This window comes from Hemitrygon akajei, chromosome 29, assembly GCF_048418815.1.
Source record: "Hemitrygon akajei chromosome 29, sHemAka1.3, whole genome shotgun sequence".
Taxonomy (NCBI): Eukaryota; Metazoa; Chordata; class Chondrichthyes; order Myliobatiformes; family Dasyatidae; genus Hemitrygon; species Hemitrygon akajei.
In genome coordinates this window covers 47155992-47173360 of record NC_133152.1, presented here as the reverse complement: position 1 = coordinate 47173360, position 17369 = coordinate 47155992, and the positions used below count along the sequence as shown (strand labels likewise).

The window sequence follows — 17369 nt, the reverse complement described above, 5'->3', positions numbered from 1 at the left end:
CACCCTAACTAATGAAGAAGCTATCAACCTGTGCTTTAAATGCACCCAATGACTTGACCTCCACAGCCTTCTTGAGTAGTGCCATCGCCTTCTGTTTACGTTTTGTTTCTGTCTTTGCATCTGTGTACCTGACAGGTCCTGCAGCGGGAGCCGCCTTTCCCAATCATCCTCCTCCCTCAGTTTGGTGGCTACTGGATCGAGGGGACTAACCACGACGTCACAAGTTCTCCTGAGACAGAGCAGGTTTCATCAACCCCTTCCAAACACAAGCTGGAATGCAACTCAATCGCCAAACTCTACAGGAAGCACTTCCTGGGAAAGGTATGGGCTCTCTCTACTTTAGAGAGTAGATCATTTCAGCTTCAATAACGTGGATCAAAATCAAGCTTATTAACACCGATGTGCATATGTTGTGAAATTTGTTGTTTTGAGGCAGCAATATATAAATTTACTATAAATTACAAAATAGCTTGCATCTATATTACATTAATTACATTTCAATTAAATTACATCTAACTCAAGTTCCCAATATTGTTTATTAAATATTTATTCTTATTATTAGGGTGGCAGGGTGGAGATACGTCTCTACTAAAGGAGATGTAAAGTGCTCCTTCCCTCCGCTAGCCTGCTGGTCACCCTTGGGCAAGGTGTAGCACCTGCTCAGCCCCCGATCATAAGGCACAGTACATAATGGTGATGATGGTATATCGAAACATCAAAATATAGAGTGAAATGCATCATTTGCATCAACAACCAACAGTTCAAGGAATTTTCTGGAGGCAGCTCACAAATGTCACCTTGCTTCCAGTGTCAACATATCACGGCCACAGTTTACTAACCCCAATCTCTACATCTTTGCGATGTGGAAGGAAACTGGAGCAGGCAGTGGAAAGCGGTCACAGGGAGAATGTTCAAATTTCTAAGACGGTGGCGGCATTGAACCCGGGTCGCTGGCGTTGTAATGGCATTGCACTAAATGCTGTGCCTCCCTGCCACGTTCCGGAGGTCCCTGATCCACAGCAGGTCAGCACTCACCGGAAACAGCATCAAACCCACTGAGTCATTTAGAATCGCTTTAATGAGATGGTGCAAAAAAAACCTCAGTGGGTCAGGCAGCATCTGTGGAGGAAGAGGGATTATTAACATATCAGATCTAGATCCTGCATCAGAACCGATGAAGGCACCCGACCTGAAACATCAACAATTCCTTAGACGCTGCTCGACCCACTGAGTTCCTCAGGCAGATTGTTTGTGGCTCCTGATTCCAACACCTGCCGTCTCTTCTCTTCCTCTCCATGAGGTTGTTGCTTTTAAAGACTAACGTCTGCATCTTCTGCAGTGTTGGTTCTTTCATTGTGAGAACATCAGAAGGACCAGAATTCCCCAAAAGAAACTGCAGCAAGTTTTAAACACAGCCAGCTCCATCATGTACACTAGCCTCCCCAGCATCGAGGTCATAATCAAAAAATGTCTAAAATAGGCAGCATCCATCATTAAAGACACCAATAGCCCAGGACATACCCTCTTCTCATTGCTACCATCAGAAAGGAGGTACAGGAGCCAGAAGACACACACTCAACAATTTAGGAACTCCTTCTTCCCCTCTGCCATCAGATTTCTGACAATGAACCCAAAATTATTCTTTGCTCTTTTTTGCACAATTTAATTTCTTCTTGTAATTTATACCTTTTTATTATGTATTACAATGTACCACTGCTGCAAAACAAGAAATTTTACAACATATGCCAGTGATATTAAAGTTGATTTTAATTCTGATTCTAAAAAACATTATCAGAAGCAGCTTGCGATAGAAGTTGCTACTGTCTATTGTGTGATGTGCTGAACAGGAGTTGGAGGGAAATCCTGGGCAACATCGGACAATCTGCAGGAGGAGCATCACCTGTTCAACCTGCTGAGTTTGGCCAACAGATTATTTGTTGTTCCATATCCCAGCCTTTGTCATCTCTGTATCTCCAGTACCCTATGCTGGCTGGCGCATTGGATCATTTATTTATTTAGAGATACAGCAAGCTGCACTGTCCATCGACTCTCCTATTTAATGTCTATGAAGGTTCTCGGTCATCCAGGTCATTGTATACCAAGCAGTAGTAAATCAAGGCAACTGGACTTGCTGTGTTGTCCAGATGACATTTTCCACTCATCTGAGAGGCTTTTTCCGTTCTGATCCATGGTGGGTAGTTTTCCAGTTTATACTCTGTGAGTTGTTTAAATGTATAGCAATCACATGAAGATCGTTAAGAGCTGTAGAGGTAATGAGAGGGTCATTGCATGAATGGAGGAGTGACTTGTAGAGATGCTGGGGTGGGAATGTTAGGACTGCATTGTAAGTAGCTGTCTTACCTTACCCCCTCTGTTCAGAGATGCGTTTTCCAGTTTGACAGCTACTTACAATGCAGTCTTAACACCTCTACTCCGGCGTCTCCACAACAGTCGCACCTCCATTCATGCAATGATAAGACTGATGACCCTCTCATTACCTCGATGAGTCTTAACAACCTTCATGTGATTGCTATACCTTCAAACAACTCAGAGTTTATAAACTGGAAAACTGCCTACCATGGATTAGAACCGACGAAGCCTCTCGGATGAGTAGCAAGCCATTGTCTAGACAGCACAGCAAGTCCAGTTGCCTTGATTTACTTCTGCTTGTTCTCCTATTCAACCCTAGCCTAAACACAGGACAATTTACATTGACCGATTAACCTGCTAAACGGTACGTCTTTGGAATGTGGGTGGAAACCGGAGCACCCGGAGGAAACCCACGTGTTCCATGGGGAGGATGTACAAACTCTTCATATATGACATCGGAATTGAACCGAACTCTGAGCCCTGAGCTGTAACAGCATTGCACTAACTGCTACGCTGTGGTGGTGTCCTGTTTTGGCCTCACTAGCCCATAACAATCCATACCCCTCATGATTTTATAAACTTGCGTGAAATCATCTCTCATTCTCCTATGCTGTGAAGAATAAAGAGCACAAGATTTCCTTGTGAATATCTAACGTGGTCATTTCCTTCCTCAGGAACATTTCAATTATTACTGCATTGACAACGTTCTGGGTCACCTGGTCTTTTCCCTCAAGTATGACATTATTGGTGACCAGGAGCACCTCCGCCTCTTGCTAAGGTAGGTCAGCGAGTGGGAATTAGACCTCTCGGCCATTTTGAAGCGACTCATCCTTCAAGTTCAGGTTTATTGTCATTCACCAGTACACATGTATACAGCTAAATGAAACATTGTTTCTTTGGGACCAAGGTGTAAAACAATACATGAATCACATACTTCAGATAAAATAACATATATATATTCTGTAGATATACAGGTTGGCATAAAGAGCATATATGACATTTAGTTAAATATTCAAGATTCAATATTGTTTAATGTAACTTTGTGTACACAAGTAAAGGAGAGCAAAATAATTGTTACTCCAGATCTGATGCTGCACAAAAAATAATATGACAAAGAATACAATAATAAAAAAACACAATAAATATAAATACATAGGATAGCTTATACACACAGATCAATTGTATGTCCTTAAAGTGACGCTAGGCACAGGACATAAGGTGACTGATAGGAAATGATAAAGTAGTGGTGGTTGGGGGTGTGGAGGGGTGGGTTAGTGGGTGGAGGTGTTGATCAGCCTTACTGCTTGGGGAAAGGAACTGTTTTTGAGTTTGGTGGTCGTTACGTATAACAGTATAATGCTACTAAGTGGTAGCAGGGTGTTGAGAAGTCTCCCAGCCTTGGGGTAAGAAACTGTTACCCAGTCCAGCAGTCCTTGTTCTTATATGTGGTACCTTTTGCCTGATGGAAGGAGGTCCAAGCGATTGTAGGACAGATGGGTCAATGTGGCACTGAGCAGTGCTGGCTGCTAGAGGAACGGCACACAATTTACTCAGAACTTACTCTACCACCTGACCGTTGTGGGCAGGCCATAGTAAAGCTGCCCAACACATCACTGGCACCAGCATACCCACCGTCAAGGACAAGTACACAGAAAGGTGCTGGAAGGGGGCCGACAACATCATGAAAGATCCCACCCACCCTGCTCATGGACTGTTTGTCCCACTCCTATCCAGGAAAGGGCTATATAGCATCCACACCAGGACCACCAGACTCAAAAACAGTTACTTTCCCCAAGCAGAAAGGCTGATCAACACCTCCACCCACTAACCCACCCCTCCACACTCCCAACCACCACTACTTTATCATTTCCTGTCAGAGTCACCTTACGTACAGACACTCCTGTGCCTAGTGTCATTTTATGGGCATAAGAGAATCAGATTTAATAACTTCAGCATAAGTTGTGAAATTTTGTTTTGCAGCAGCTGTACATTGTAATACATAATAAAACTATAAGAAGTATATTAAAAGTAAATTAAATAAATAGTGCAAAAAGAGAGAGAAAAACTAGTGAGGTAGTGTTCACGGATTCATTGTCCATTCAGAAATCTGGTGGCAGAGGGGAAAAGCTTGTTCCTGAAATGTTGAGTGTGGGTCTTCAAGCTCCTGTATCTCCTCCCTGATGGTAGCAATGAGAAGAGGGCATGTCCTGGGTGATGAGGGTCCTCGATGACGGATGTTGCCTTTTTAAGGCATCGCCTTTTGGAGATGTCCTTGGTACTGAGGTGGTTAGTGATGATCTGACTGAGTTTACAACTTTCTGCAGCCAATTCTACATCAATCTATGCACCATATATAAGCTAACTTATACATTTGTTTATAGTATACATTTGTGTATGTATTTATATTCATTGTGTTCTTTGTTATCTTATTGTGTTTTGTTTGTGCTGCATCTGACCCGGAGTAACAATTATTTTGTTCTCCTTTATACTTGTGTACTGGAAGTGACATTAAACAACTTGAAATGCAGAAAGGCTGGGCTGAGTGAGTTGGAGATCCCATTGGCTGGATGGGTTGAATTCAATGGGCCATGATGGAATGGCAAATGGGCAAAATGGCTTAATTCTCTCCTATGTCTTCTAGTCTCATGAAGGATCCCACCCACCCTGCTCATGGATTGCTTGTCCAACTCCCATCAGGGAGGAGGCTACGTAGCATCCACGCTAGGGCCACCAGACTCAAAATCAGATACTTCCCCAAGCAGTGAGACTGATCACCACCTTAGTAGTTCGCCATGGTTGGCTCATCAGAAAGTCAGGAGGCATGGGGTCCAGGGAAAGCTGGCTGTGTGGATTACCCACAGGAGGCAGAGTGTGGTGGTAGATGGAGTGTATTCTGTCTGAAGATCAGTGACCTGTGCTGTTCCACAGGGAACTGCTCTTTGTGAGTTTTATAAATGACCTGGATGAGGAAATGTAAGGGTAGGTTGCTAAGTTTGCAGGTAACACTAAGGTTAGTGGAATTCTAGATGGTGTTGAAGGTTGTCATAGATTACAACAGGACATTGATAGGATGCAGAGCTGGGCTGAGAAGTGGCAGATGGAGTTCAACCCAGAAAACTGAAGTGATTCACTTTGGAAGGACAAATTTAAATTTTTGAATACAGGGTTAAGGATATGATTCTTTACAGTGTGGAGGAAGAGGGCTTTTAGGGTCCAAGTCCATAGATACCTCAAAATTGTTGTGCAGGTTGATAGGATTGTTAAGAAGGTGTTGGCTTTCATTAGTTAGGAGATTAAATTCAAGAGCCATGAGATAATGTTGCAGTTCTATAAAACCCTGGTTAGAACACACCTGTATTCAATTCTGACCACCTCATTATAGGAAGGAGGTGGAAGATTTAGAGAGGGTGCAGAGGAGATTTACCGGGATGCTGCCTGGATTAGAGAGCACGTCTTATGAAGATAGTTTGAACAAGTGGAGTGAAGGAGGATGAGAGGTGACTTGATAGCCGTATATAAGATGATAAGACCAAGTGCATGGCCTGAGACTTTTCCCAAAGGTGAAAATGGCTACTGTGAGGGGGCATAATTTTAAGGTGATTGCAGGAAAGTATAGGAAGTGATGTCAGAGGTAACTTTTTGTTACACAGAGAGAGGTGGGTGTGCGGAACACCCTGCCAGGTGTGGTGGTAGAGGCAGACTCATTAGACAGGCACATGGAAGATAGAAAAGTGGAGGGTTATGTGGGAGGGAAGGGTTAGGTTGATCTTGGAGTTGGTTAAAAGATTGGCACAACAGTTCTATATTCTAAACCAAAACATGAATAAAAGCCCCAGAACTGAACAGATACTCTAAATGTGGTCTAATCAAAAGTTTTATAGAGCTGTAACATTGCCTCACAGCCCTTGTGGATGAAGAGAAGATAAGACCTGTGGCAGATCAACCACTGCAGCAAGCCTGAAGGACTGAGTTCTAATCTTACTGAGAATTTTGTAATGACGCATTCATTTATCTGGTTTATAAAGTTTTAATTGAAAAGTGCTTGGCAAACTTTCTTAGCATGGATGTGATTATTAACTTCCAGATTTTCTCTGCAGAACCAAATGCAAAACGTACCAGGATGTCATCCCCATATCCTGCCTAATTGAGTTCCCAAACGTGATCCAAATGGCAAAGGTAGGCACTGATTGGAGGATTTACAACTCAGAAGGGTTCTGACTGGCCCTGAGAGGGCAACTTTGCTTCTGGTATTGGGAAGAGCTAAGGGATAAGAAAGAGGCTGACGAAGGAATGGAGAATTCAGGAGAAATGTCTTCAGTAGAAAGTGGTGAAAATGAAGAGATCGGCAGAGATTGTATTTAAGGTGGAAGCTAGACAAACTCATGAGAATAAAGGGAATTGAAATTGGCTAATGAAGTGTTACAGTTACAGAGAAAGTGAATTGCAGGCAAACACAAGAGATGCTGGAAATGCTGGGCAACACACAAAATGCTGGAAGAACTCAGCAGGTCAGGTAGCATCCATGGAAATAAATAAACTTCCATTGTCCATCAATTAAAGCGACGAGGGAGATTGAAACATCAAGGTGAATGTGACAGATGACACCAGCTGCCTACCTTTTGATCACTGGTGGGATCGCTCTGCTATGGAGAGGGGAGACTGCCTTTTGATCACTGGAGGGATCGCTCTGCTACGGAGAGGGGAGACTGCCTTTTGATCACTGGTGGGATCACTCTGCCACGGAGAGGGGAGACTGCCTTTTGATCACTGGTGGGATCACTCTGCTACGGAGAGGGGAGACTGCCTTTTGATCACTGGTGGGATCACTCTGCTACGGAGAGGGGAGACTGCCTTTTGATCACTGGAGGGATCGCTCTGCTACGGAGAGGGGAGACTGCCTTTTGATCACTGCTGGGATCACTCTGCTACGGAGAGGGGAGACAGCCTTTTGATCACTGGTGGGATCACTCTGCTACGGAGAGGGGAGACTGCCTTTTGATCACCGATGGGATCGCTCTGCTACGGAGAGGGGAGACTGCCTTTTGATCACCGATGGGATCGCTCTGCTCTCGGAGAGGGGAGACTGCCTTTTGATCACCGATGGGATCGCTCTGCTACGGAGAGGGGAGACTGCCTTTTGATCACCGATGGGATCGCTCTGCTCTCGGAGAGGGGAGACTGCCTTTTGATCACTGGTGGGATCGCTCTGCTACGGAGAGGGGAGACTGCCTTTTGATCGCTGGTGGGATCACTCTGCTACGGAGAGGGGAGACTGCCTTTTGATCACTGGAGAGATCACTCTGCTGTTGGAGAGGGGAGACTGCCTTTTGATCACTGCTGGGATCACTCTGCTGTTGGAGAGGAGAGACTGTCTTTTGATCACTGGGGGATCTCTCTGCTCTCGGAGAGGGGAGACTGCCTTTTGATCGCTGGTGGGATCACTCTGCTATGGAGAGGGGAGACTGTCTTTTGATCACTGGGGGATCACTCTGCTACGGAGAGGGGAGACTGCCTTTTGATCACTGGAGGGATCGCTCTGCTACAGAGAGGGGAGACTGCCTTTTGATCACCGATGGGATCGCTCTGCTCTCGGAGAGGGGAGACTGCCTTTTGATCACTGGTGGGATCACCGTGCTACGGAGAGGGGAGACTGCCTTTTGATCACCGATGGGATCGCTCTGCTCTCGGAGAGGGGTGACTGCCTTTTGATCACTGGTGGGATCGCTCTGCTACGGAGAGGGGAGACTGCCTTTTGATCACTGGAGGGATCGCTCTGCTACGGAGAGGGGAGACTGCCTTTTGATCACTGGTGGGATCGCTCTGCTACGGAGAGGGGAGACTGCCTTTTGATCACTGGAGGGATCGCTCTGCTACGGAGAGGGGAGACTGCCTTTTGATCACTGGTGGGATCGCTCTGCTACGGAGAGGGGAGACTGCCTTTTGATCACTGGTGGGATCGCTCTGCTACGGAGAGGGGAGACTGCCTTTTGATCACTGGAGGGATCGCTCTGCTACGGAGAGGGGAGACTGCCTTTTGATCACCGATGGGATCGCTCTGCTCTCGGAGAGGGGAGACTGCCTTTTGATCACCGATGGGATCGCTCTGCTCTCGGAGAGGGGAGACTGCCTTTTGATCACTGGTGGGATCACTCTGCTACGGAGAGGGGAGACTGCCTTTTGATCACCGATGGGATCACTCTGCTGTTGGAGAGGAGAGACTGTCTTTTGATCACTGGGGGATCTCTCTGCTCTCGGAGAGGGGAGACTGCCTTTTGATCACTGCTGGGATCACTCTGCTGTTGGAGAGGGGAGACTGTCTTTTGATCACTGGGGGATCTCTCTGCTCTCGGAGAGGGGAGACTGTCTTTTGATCACCGATGGGATCACTCTGTTATCAGAGAGGGGAGACTGCCTTTTGATCGCTGGTGGGATCACTCTGCTACGGAGAGGGGAGACTGCCTTTTGATCGCTGGTGGGATCGCTCTGTTATCAGAGAGGGGAGACTGCCTTTTGATCGCTGGTGGGATCACTCTGCTATGGAGAGGGGAGACTGCCTTTTGATCACTGGTGGGATCACTCTGCTACGGAGAGGGGAGACTGCCTTTTGATCACCGATGGGATCGCTCTGCTCTCAGAGAGGGGAGACTGTCTTTTGATCACTGGGGGATCTCTCTGCTCTCGGAGAGAGGAGACTGCCTTTTGATCACCGATGGGATCGCTCTGCTCTCGGAGAGGGGAGACTGTCTTTTGATCACTGGGGGATCTCTCTGCTCTCGGAGAGAGGAGTGCCTTTTGATCACCGATGGGATCGCTCTGCTCTCGGAGAGGGGAGACTGTCTTTTGATCACTGGGGGATCTCTCTGCTCTCGGAGAGGGGAGACTGTCTTTTGATCACTGGGGGATCTCTCTGCTCTCGGAGAGAGGAGACTGCCTTTTGATCACCGATGGGATCGCTCTGCTCTCGGAGAGGGGAGACTGTCTTTTGATCACTGGGGGATCTCTCTGCTCTCGGAGAGGGGAGACTGCCTTTTGATCGCTGGTGGGATCACTCTGCTATGGAGAGGGGAGACTGTCTTTTGATCACTGGGGGATCTCTCTGCTCTCAGAGAGGGGAGACTGTCTTTTGATCACTGGTGGGATCACTCTGCTATGGAGAGGGGAGACTGCCTTTTGATCACTGCTGGGATCACTCTGCTCTCGGAGAGGGGAGACTGTCTTTTGATCACTGGGGGATCTCTCTGCTCTCGGAGAGGGGAGACTGTCTTTTGATCACCGATGGGATCACTCTGTTATCAGAGAGGGGAGACTGCCTTTTGATCGCTGGTGGGATCACTCTGCTACGGAGAGGGGAGACTGCCTTTTGATCGCTGGTGGGATCACTCTGCTACGGAGAGGGGAGACTGCCTTTTGATCACCGATGGGATCGCTCTGCTCTCAGAGAGGGGAGACTGTCTTTTGATCACTGAGGGATCTCTCTGCTCTCGGAGAGAGGAGACTGCCTTTTGATCACCGATGGGATCGCTCTGCTCTCGGAGAGGGGAGACTGTCTTTTGATCACTGGGGGATCTCTCTGCTCTCGGAGAGGGGAGACTGTCTTTTGATCACTGTGGGATCTCTCTGCTCTCGGAGAGAGGAGACTGCCTTTTGATCACCGATGGGATCGCTCTGCTCTCGGAGAGGGGAGACTGTCTTTTGATCACTGGGGGATCTCTCTGCTCTCGGAGAGAGGAGACTGCCTTTTGATCACCGATGGGATCGCTCTGCTCTCGGAGAGGGGAGACTGTCTTTTGATCACTGGGGGATCTCTCTGCTCTCGGAGAGAGGAGACTGCCTTTTGATCACCGATGGGACCGCTCTGCTCTCGGAGAGGGGAGACTGTCTTTTGATCACTGGGGGATCTCTCTGCTCTCGGAGAGGGGAGACTGTCTTTTGATCACCGATGGGATCGCTCTGCTCTCGGAGAGGGGAGACTGACTTTTGTTTGCCGGTGGGCTCGTTTTGCTGCTGGAGAGGGAAACTGCCACTGGGCCCTGAGAATGTTACCCAGGTTTTCTGCATTTTGGATGTGGACTTGGACTGTAGACTTTTTCAGTCTTATCGTTTTTATATTCCGTATTGTTCGCCTGATCTTTCTCATTTATTTGTTGCGGGGGAGAGAATTTGGGGGTCGATGTGCCTTTTCCTTTATGTTCATTTTTTTCTGCGGGGAGGGGAGATTTTGGTGGTTGACGATCGTGCTGTCATTCTTTTCTTTCTTGGTTTCATGGTTCTCTGGAGAAGAAGAATTTCAGAGTTGTATACTTGGATAATAAATGAACCTTTGAATCTTTGAATAAACAGTCGACATTTTGAGCTAAGACTTGATGAAGGAGCTTGCCAGAAACGTTGGCTCTTTATTCCTCTCCACAGATGCTGCCTGACCTGCTGAGTTTCTCCAGCATTTTGTGGAACTAGTTTATTATTGTCACATGTACGAAGTTACAGTGAAAAGTTTATCGTACAAACTCTTCATACTGATCAGATCATTACACAGTGCATTGAAGTAGAACAAGGTCAAAGTAACAGAATGCAGAATAAAGTGTAACAACTGCAGAGAAAGTGAAAAGACAAAAAGATTCAAGGCCATAATGAGGTAGATTATGAGTTCAAGGGTCGGTCTGATTGTATCGTACAGACAGAGGTGCATAAGATGGAGGAAATTGAAATAAGTAAGCTGTCAAGTTTGTATAATTTTAAAATATTTAAATCCTTGATGGGCTTTTTGCAGATAAGGGTGAGTGTGCCCATCAGAGGCAATTGTCTCAATCCTCAGGAGTGAGGAAGAGAATGTGTGTGTATGTTCCTACAGCATCGGTTGCTCTGCCTAAGGTCTGCAGACTGTGGGTTTGTGTAGAGAATGTTGTAATTTGTCCTGAGCAGCTGCGTGACAGAGGACTCTCTGATCTACCAGTTGAACCCAGGGATGCATTGCATGTGTCCCATAGATCAGAGAGTCCTCTGTCTCACAGCTGCTCAGGACGAATTGTGACACAAGCTCCTGTGTCTGTTGATATGCAGGAATGTAACAGAACAGGACTGAAAACATGATATAATGTTTTTACAGTTATTTTGTAAATACTTTTATTATGAATAAAGTTTATTTTTGTTTTTTTAAAAAATCAGCTGCTCTTTGAGCTGCTACTTTGTAGGATCGAATGAACACATTCAAGAAATGGTTAAGACTTGAAAAAAAAGGAGGGGCCTTTTCTGGTTGGCTGGCCTTGACTAGTAGTGTTCCTCAGGGGTCAGCGTCAGGACCAATTCTTTTTACATTATACGTCAATGATTTGGATGACGGAATTGATGGCTTTATGCCCGAGTTTGCGGATGATACAAAGATAGGTGGGGGGGGGGGCGGGGGGGGGGGACAGGTAGCATTGAGGAAGCAGGGTGTTTGCAGAAGGACTTGGGCAGATTGTGAGAATGGGTAAAGGACTGGCAGAAGGAGTAGTGCAGGGAAGTGTATGGTTATGCACTTTGGTAGAAAGAATAAAAGTGTGGACTATTTTCTAAACGGGGAGAAAATTCAGAAATCAGAGGCAGAAAGAGACTTGGGAGTCCTTATGTGGGATTCCCTAAAGGTTAACTCACATGTTGAGGCTGTGGTGAGGAAGGCAAATGCAATGTTAGCATTCACTTCAAGAGGACTAGAATATAAAAGCAAGGATGTAATGCTGAGGCTTTATAAAGCTCTGGACAGACTACACTTGGAGTATTCTGAGCAGTTTTGGGTCCCTTATCTAAGAAAAGACTTATTGGCATTGGAGAGGTTCCAGAGGAGGTTCACGACAATGATTCTGGGAATGAAATGGTTAATGTATGAGGAGCATTTGGTGGCTCTGGGCCTGTACTTACTGGAGTTTAGAAGAATGAGAGGGGAATTTCATTGAAAACTATCGAGTATTGAAAGGCCTAGATATAGTGGATGTAGAAAGGATGTTTCCTATAGTGGGGGAGTCGAAGATCAGAGGGCACAGTCTCAGAATCGAGGGATTTTCATTTAGAACATAGATGAGGAAGGATTTCTTTCGCTGGATGGTGAAGAATCTGTGGAATTCTGTGGACGGCTGTGGAAGCCAAGTCACTGGGTATATTTAGAGTGGAGGTTGATTAGTCATGGTGTCAAAGGTTATGGGGAGAAGGCAGGAGATTGGGGTTTAGAGGCAAAATAAATCAGTCACGATCGAATGGCAGAGAAACTCGATGGGCCAAATGCTCCTATGTCTCATAGACTTAGTTCTGAAGTGAGGGGTAGGAGGTTTAGAGGGGATTTGAGGGGAATTTGTTTCACATTGTGAGTGTGTGAAGGCTGGAGTGTGCTGAGAGTGGGAGAGACAGGTGTTTCTGTGTCTTATGGTGAAATGGTATTCAGGCCATTTGTTGCATGTGCTGTACTGAGCCATTGTTATGATATGATGTAAGTCTTGTCCTTAATAAGATCATAACGATGAAATGAACATAAGGCAAATACTAATATCCCGCTTGGACAGCATCTATGGAGTCGACGTTTTGCGCCCCTTCACCAGTCCTAATGAAGGGTCTCGGCCCAAAACGTCAAGCTTGGATAAAGCAGTGGCTGATTGACAGGAGGCAAAGAAGGGGAATAAAGGGAGCCTTTCTGATTGGCTGCTGGTGACTAGTCGACAGACAGACAGACAGACATACTTTATTGATCCCGAGGGAAATTGAGTTTCGTTACAGTCGCACCAACCAAGAATAGTGTAGAAATATAGCAATAGAAAACCATAAATAATTAAATAATAATAAGTAAATTATGCCAAGGGGAAATAAGTCCAGGACCAGCCTATTGGCTCAGGGTGTTCCACTGGGATCTGTGTTGGAACCAGCATTTTGCATTATATGTCAGTGGTGTGGATGATGGAATTGACGGCTTTGTTGCAAAGTTTGCGGACGATATAAAGACAGGTGGAGGGGCAGGTAGTTTTGTGGAAGTAGAGAGGCTACAGAAGGGCTTAGACAGATTAGGAGAATGAGCAAAGAAATGGTAGATGGAATGCAGTGTCAGGAAGTGTATGGTCATGTATTTTGGTAGAAGAAATTAAAGAGTTGACTATATTCTAAATGGAGAGAAAATACAAGAAACTGAGGTGCAAATGGACTTGGGGAGTCCTTGTGCAGGATTCCCTAAAGGTTAGATTGCAGATTGAGTCTGCAGAAAGGCAGGCAAATGCGATGTTAGCATTCATTGCAAGAGGACTAGAATATAAAAGCAGGATGTAATTTTGAGAATTTATAAAACACTGGTGAGGCCTCACTTGGAGTATTGTGAGCAGTTTTTGCCCCTTATCTTAGAAAGGGCATCCTGAAATTGAAGAGGGTTTAAAGGATCAGCCATGATGGAATGGCAGAGCAGACTCGATGGGCCAAATGACATAATTCTGCTCCTATGTCTTAGGAGCACTTCAAACACTGCTGATGAAGGGTCTCGCCACGAAATGTCAACCAATCCTCATGAAGGGTCTCAACCCAAAAGGTCAACCAGTGTTGATGAAGTATCTCGGCCCAAAGATCAGTCAGTCATAATTAAGGGTCTCAGCCTGAGGAGTCAACCAGTCCTAATGAAGTCTTGGCCCGAAACGTCGACTGTTTAATCCTCTCTACAGATGCTGCCTGACCTGCTGAGTTTCTCCAGCATTTTGTGCGTGTGCTACTCTGGATTTCCAACATCTGCAGAACCTTTTGTGTTACTAATATCCTATGGTTTCAAAGTTCAAAGTAAATTTATTACCAAAGTACATATTTGTCACCATATACAATCCTGAATAGAACAAAGAAATGCAATAGGATCAATAAGAAATTACACCCAAAGACTGATAAGCAACTAATGTGCAAAAAAAGGCAAATTGTGTAAATACAAATAATAATAATAATAATAATAATAAATAAGTAGATTAATAATACTGAGAACATGTGTTATAGAGTCCTTGAAAGTGATCCATAGGTTGTGTTCAGAGATAAGTGTTGAGGTGAGTGCGGTTATCCACACCAGTTCAGGAGTCTGATGGTTGAAGGGTTATAACCATTAGGATGAAACAGGTTGAATCCAGTCCCGGGATCGGAAAGAACATGGTGGTTCAGATCCAGGGGTTTGGTTTCCTTTGGCTTCCTTGGATGGATGCTTGGTCCGGTGGAAACTAATCCTGCCGCTTACGGCCATGCCACCAGTGCCAAAGATGGTGAGAGGAAGGAGGTGCAGAGACAGAGGTTGAGTGTATCTCGTGTGGCCTGGACTGTTCCATTTGGCTTTGTGTAACATAGGACATGACAATCTCTCCTGACCAGCCACACCACCAGACTCTGCATACAAGATTTAAAATGTTTTAAATTTAGCTTTATTTGTCACGTGGGGTTTGTAGACACCCACTCAAAATATTGAGGCAGTGTTCATGGACCATTCAGAAATGTGATTGTGGCGGGGAAGAAGCTTTTCTTAAATCATTAACTATGTGTCTTCAGGCTTCTCTACCTCTTCCTTGATGGTATCAATGAGGAAGAGGATATTCCCCAGATGATGAGGGTGCACATTGATGGATACTGCCTTCCTGAGGCACCACCTCTAAAAGATACCCTTGATGGTGGGAAACTGGGGTTTTGGTCGAGAGAGATCTTGGTCAGCATGGAGTGGCCTGTTTCCCTGTAGTTCTGTACAACTATAATATAGACATTGTACAGATGTACGGCACACTGCGGTTAGCGTAACACTATTACAGCTTGGGGTGCTGGGCTTCTGCCATCGTCTGTAAGGAGTTTGTACGTTCCTCCTCAGAATGTGTGGGTTTCCTCAGGGTGCTTCGGTTTCTTCCCACAGTCCAAATATGTACAGGTTAGGAGGTTAATTGGTCATTGCAAGTTGTCTTGTGATTAGGCTAGGGTTAAATTGATGGGTTGCCGGACGGTGTGGTTTGTTGAGTCAGAAGGGCGTGTTCTGCGCTGTATCTCTGAATAGAAATAAAAGAAGTATAGCTTGAAGATTCTTCCTGCAGCTGGAATACTAGAAAAGTCAGATTAACAACAAAGCAAACTGAATCCCACAAGCTCAACCCGTCTTCTGTTCTATTTCCAGCTTGTTTGTGAAGATGTAAATGTGGATCGTTTTTACCCTGTCTTGTACCCGAAGGTAGGAATCAGCCTTGGCGGTTCTTTCTAAAACCTCTCCATTCCTCTGATCTACCTTTCCCAGTCTCATAGAACAGCACTGCGCAGTGCAGGCGTTTCAGTCCATGATGTTGTATCAACCTTATAATTTACTCTGAGAACAATCTAACCCTCCCCTCCTACATTGTCCTCCATTTTTCTATCATCCATGTGCTTATTTTAGAGTCTCTTAAATGTCCCTAATATGTCAGCCCCTACCACCACCCCAGCATCACATTCCACACACCAACCACTCTCCCACCCTCTGTGTAAAAAAAACTTACCTCTGACATTCCCCCTGTACTTTCCTCCAAAATATGCCCCTTTGTATTAGCTATTTCTGCCATAGGAAAAAATCACCAGCTATCCACTCGATCTATGCCTCTTATACACCTCTATCAAGTCACCTCTCATCCACCTTCTCCCCAAAGGGAAAGGTCCTTGCTTGCTCAACCTGTCCTCATAAGACATGCTCTCTAATCCAAGCAGCGTCCTGTACCCTCTCTAAAGCTTCCACGTTCTCCTATAGTAAAGTGACCAGAGCTGAACACAATATTCTGAGTGAGGTCTAATCGTTGTTATTTTTGTTCCTGCTTGCTGCCTACATTAATTGTAAAAATGCCTGAGAGACTGCAATTGTTGTAAATGATGAAACCAGGTTTCCTTGTAATGATGTTATGCTTTTCCGTTCGTCTTTTATAGGCGTCCCGGCTAATTGTAACATTTGACGAACATGTTATCAGCAATCATTTTAAGTTTGGGGTGATTTATCAGAAATTCGGGCAGGTAAGTGCTCTATATCCACCAGGACTTCCTCCTGATGCTTGTCTGGGGTTCAATGTTGTAGAGTGTCTGTTTCAGTCTTTGCTCTGGGTCACAGCTGGGCTAAAGCACAATTTGGACTGCTTCTACTTAAGCCCGTCACCCCTACTGGGGCAAAGGCTGCAGAAAGCAGCTCACCAGAGTCAGAGTCCTGACGAAGGGTCTCGGCCCGAAACGTTGACAGCGCTTCTCCCTGTAGATGCTGCCTGGCCTGCTGTGTTCCACCAGCATTTTGTGTGTGTTGTTTGAATTTCCAGCATCTGCAGATTTCCTCGTGTTTGCACCAGAGTCTTCTGACCTGAGCCAGTCTTTCCAGCTTTGAAGGTATAGCCCATCGAAGGTCCTTCCTTTCCCAGGGATGAGGTCTTTGGAGCTTCTGATCAAAGGTTCATTATATAGTCAAAGTGTGCATCTACAGTACAACTCTGATCATGTGTTTCTGTACCTCTGGTTTTGTACAGGATAAGATTGCTAGCCCCATGCTCAACCCTCCTCCTGTCACAACCTAACTTACAAAGTGTCCATAGCACAATTAAGCTGGGCTGCTGCCTGTGACTATTTCTTTGGAATAGACAGTAAAAGCTATTCTGGGAGGCAGACTTGAAACCACTTTTTTTTGTCCTTCATGGACCCCAACTTGATAACGCTCAGTGTAAGAATACAATATAACGATACGGTAGTGTAGTGGTTAGCAGCAATCGAGGTTCGAATCCATGTTCGTCCCTTGACTGCAAGTGTTTCCTCCACCTTCCGAAGGTGTACAGTACGGATTAGCATCAGTAAATTGTAGGCATGCTGTGTTAGCTCTGAAAGCATGGTGACACTTGCAGGCTGTCCCCAACATTTTGAAAACAATGACACAGATGGCACATTTCGCACAACATAGAATACCACAGCGCAGTTAAGGTCCTTCGGCCCACAATGTTGTGCTGGCCTTTTAACCTACTCTTAGGTTAATCTAACCTTTCCTTCCTACATAGTCC

General features: G+C 45.5%; 1 protein-coding gene across 29 annotated transcripts in view; it reads left to right on the top strand.

Annotated features, from left to right (window-relative positions):
• The window catches only part of rap1gapa (RAP1 GTPase activating protein a), a 529693-nt gene that overhangs the window by 426923 nt on the left and 85401 nt on the right, over nt 1–17369 (top strand). For all 29 annotated transcript variants that reach the window (XM_073032373.1, XM_073032371.1, XM_073032357.1 and 26 more), the window contains 5 exons: nt 136–321; nt 3045–3148; nt 6468–6546; nt 15494–15547; nt 16267–16350. In XM_073032373.1, coding sequence (XP_072888474.1) covers nt 136–321; nt 3045–3148; nt 6468–6546; nt 15494–15547; nt 16267–16350 — 507 coding nt within the window. The remainder of the gene's footprint in view (nt 1–135; nt 322–3044; nt 3149–6467; nt 6547–15493; nt 15548–16266; nt 16351–17369) is intronic.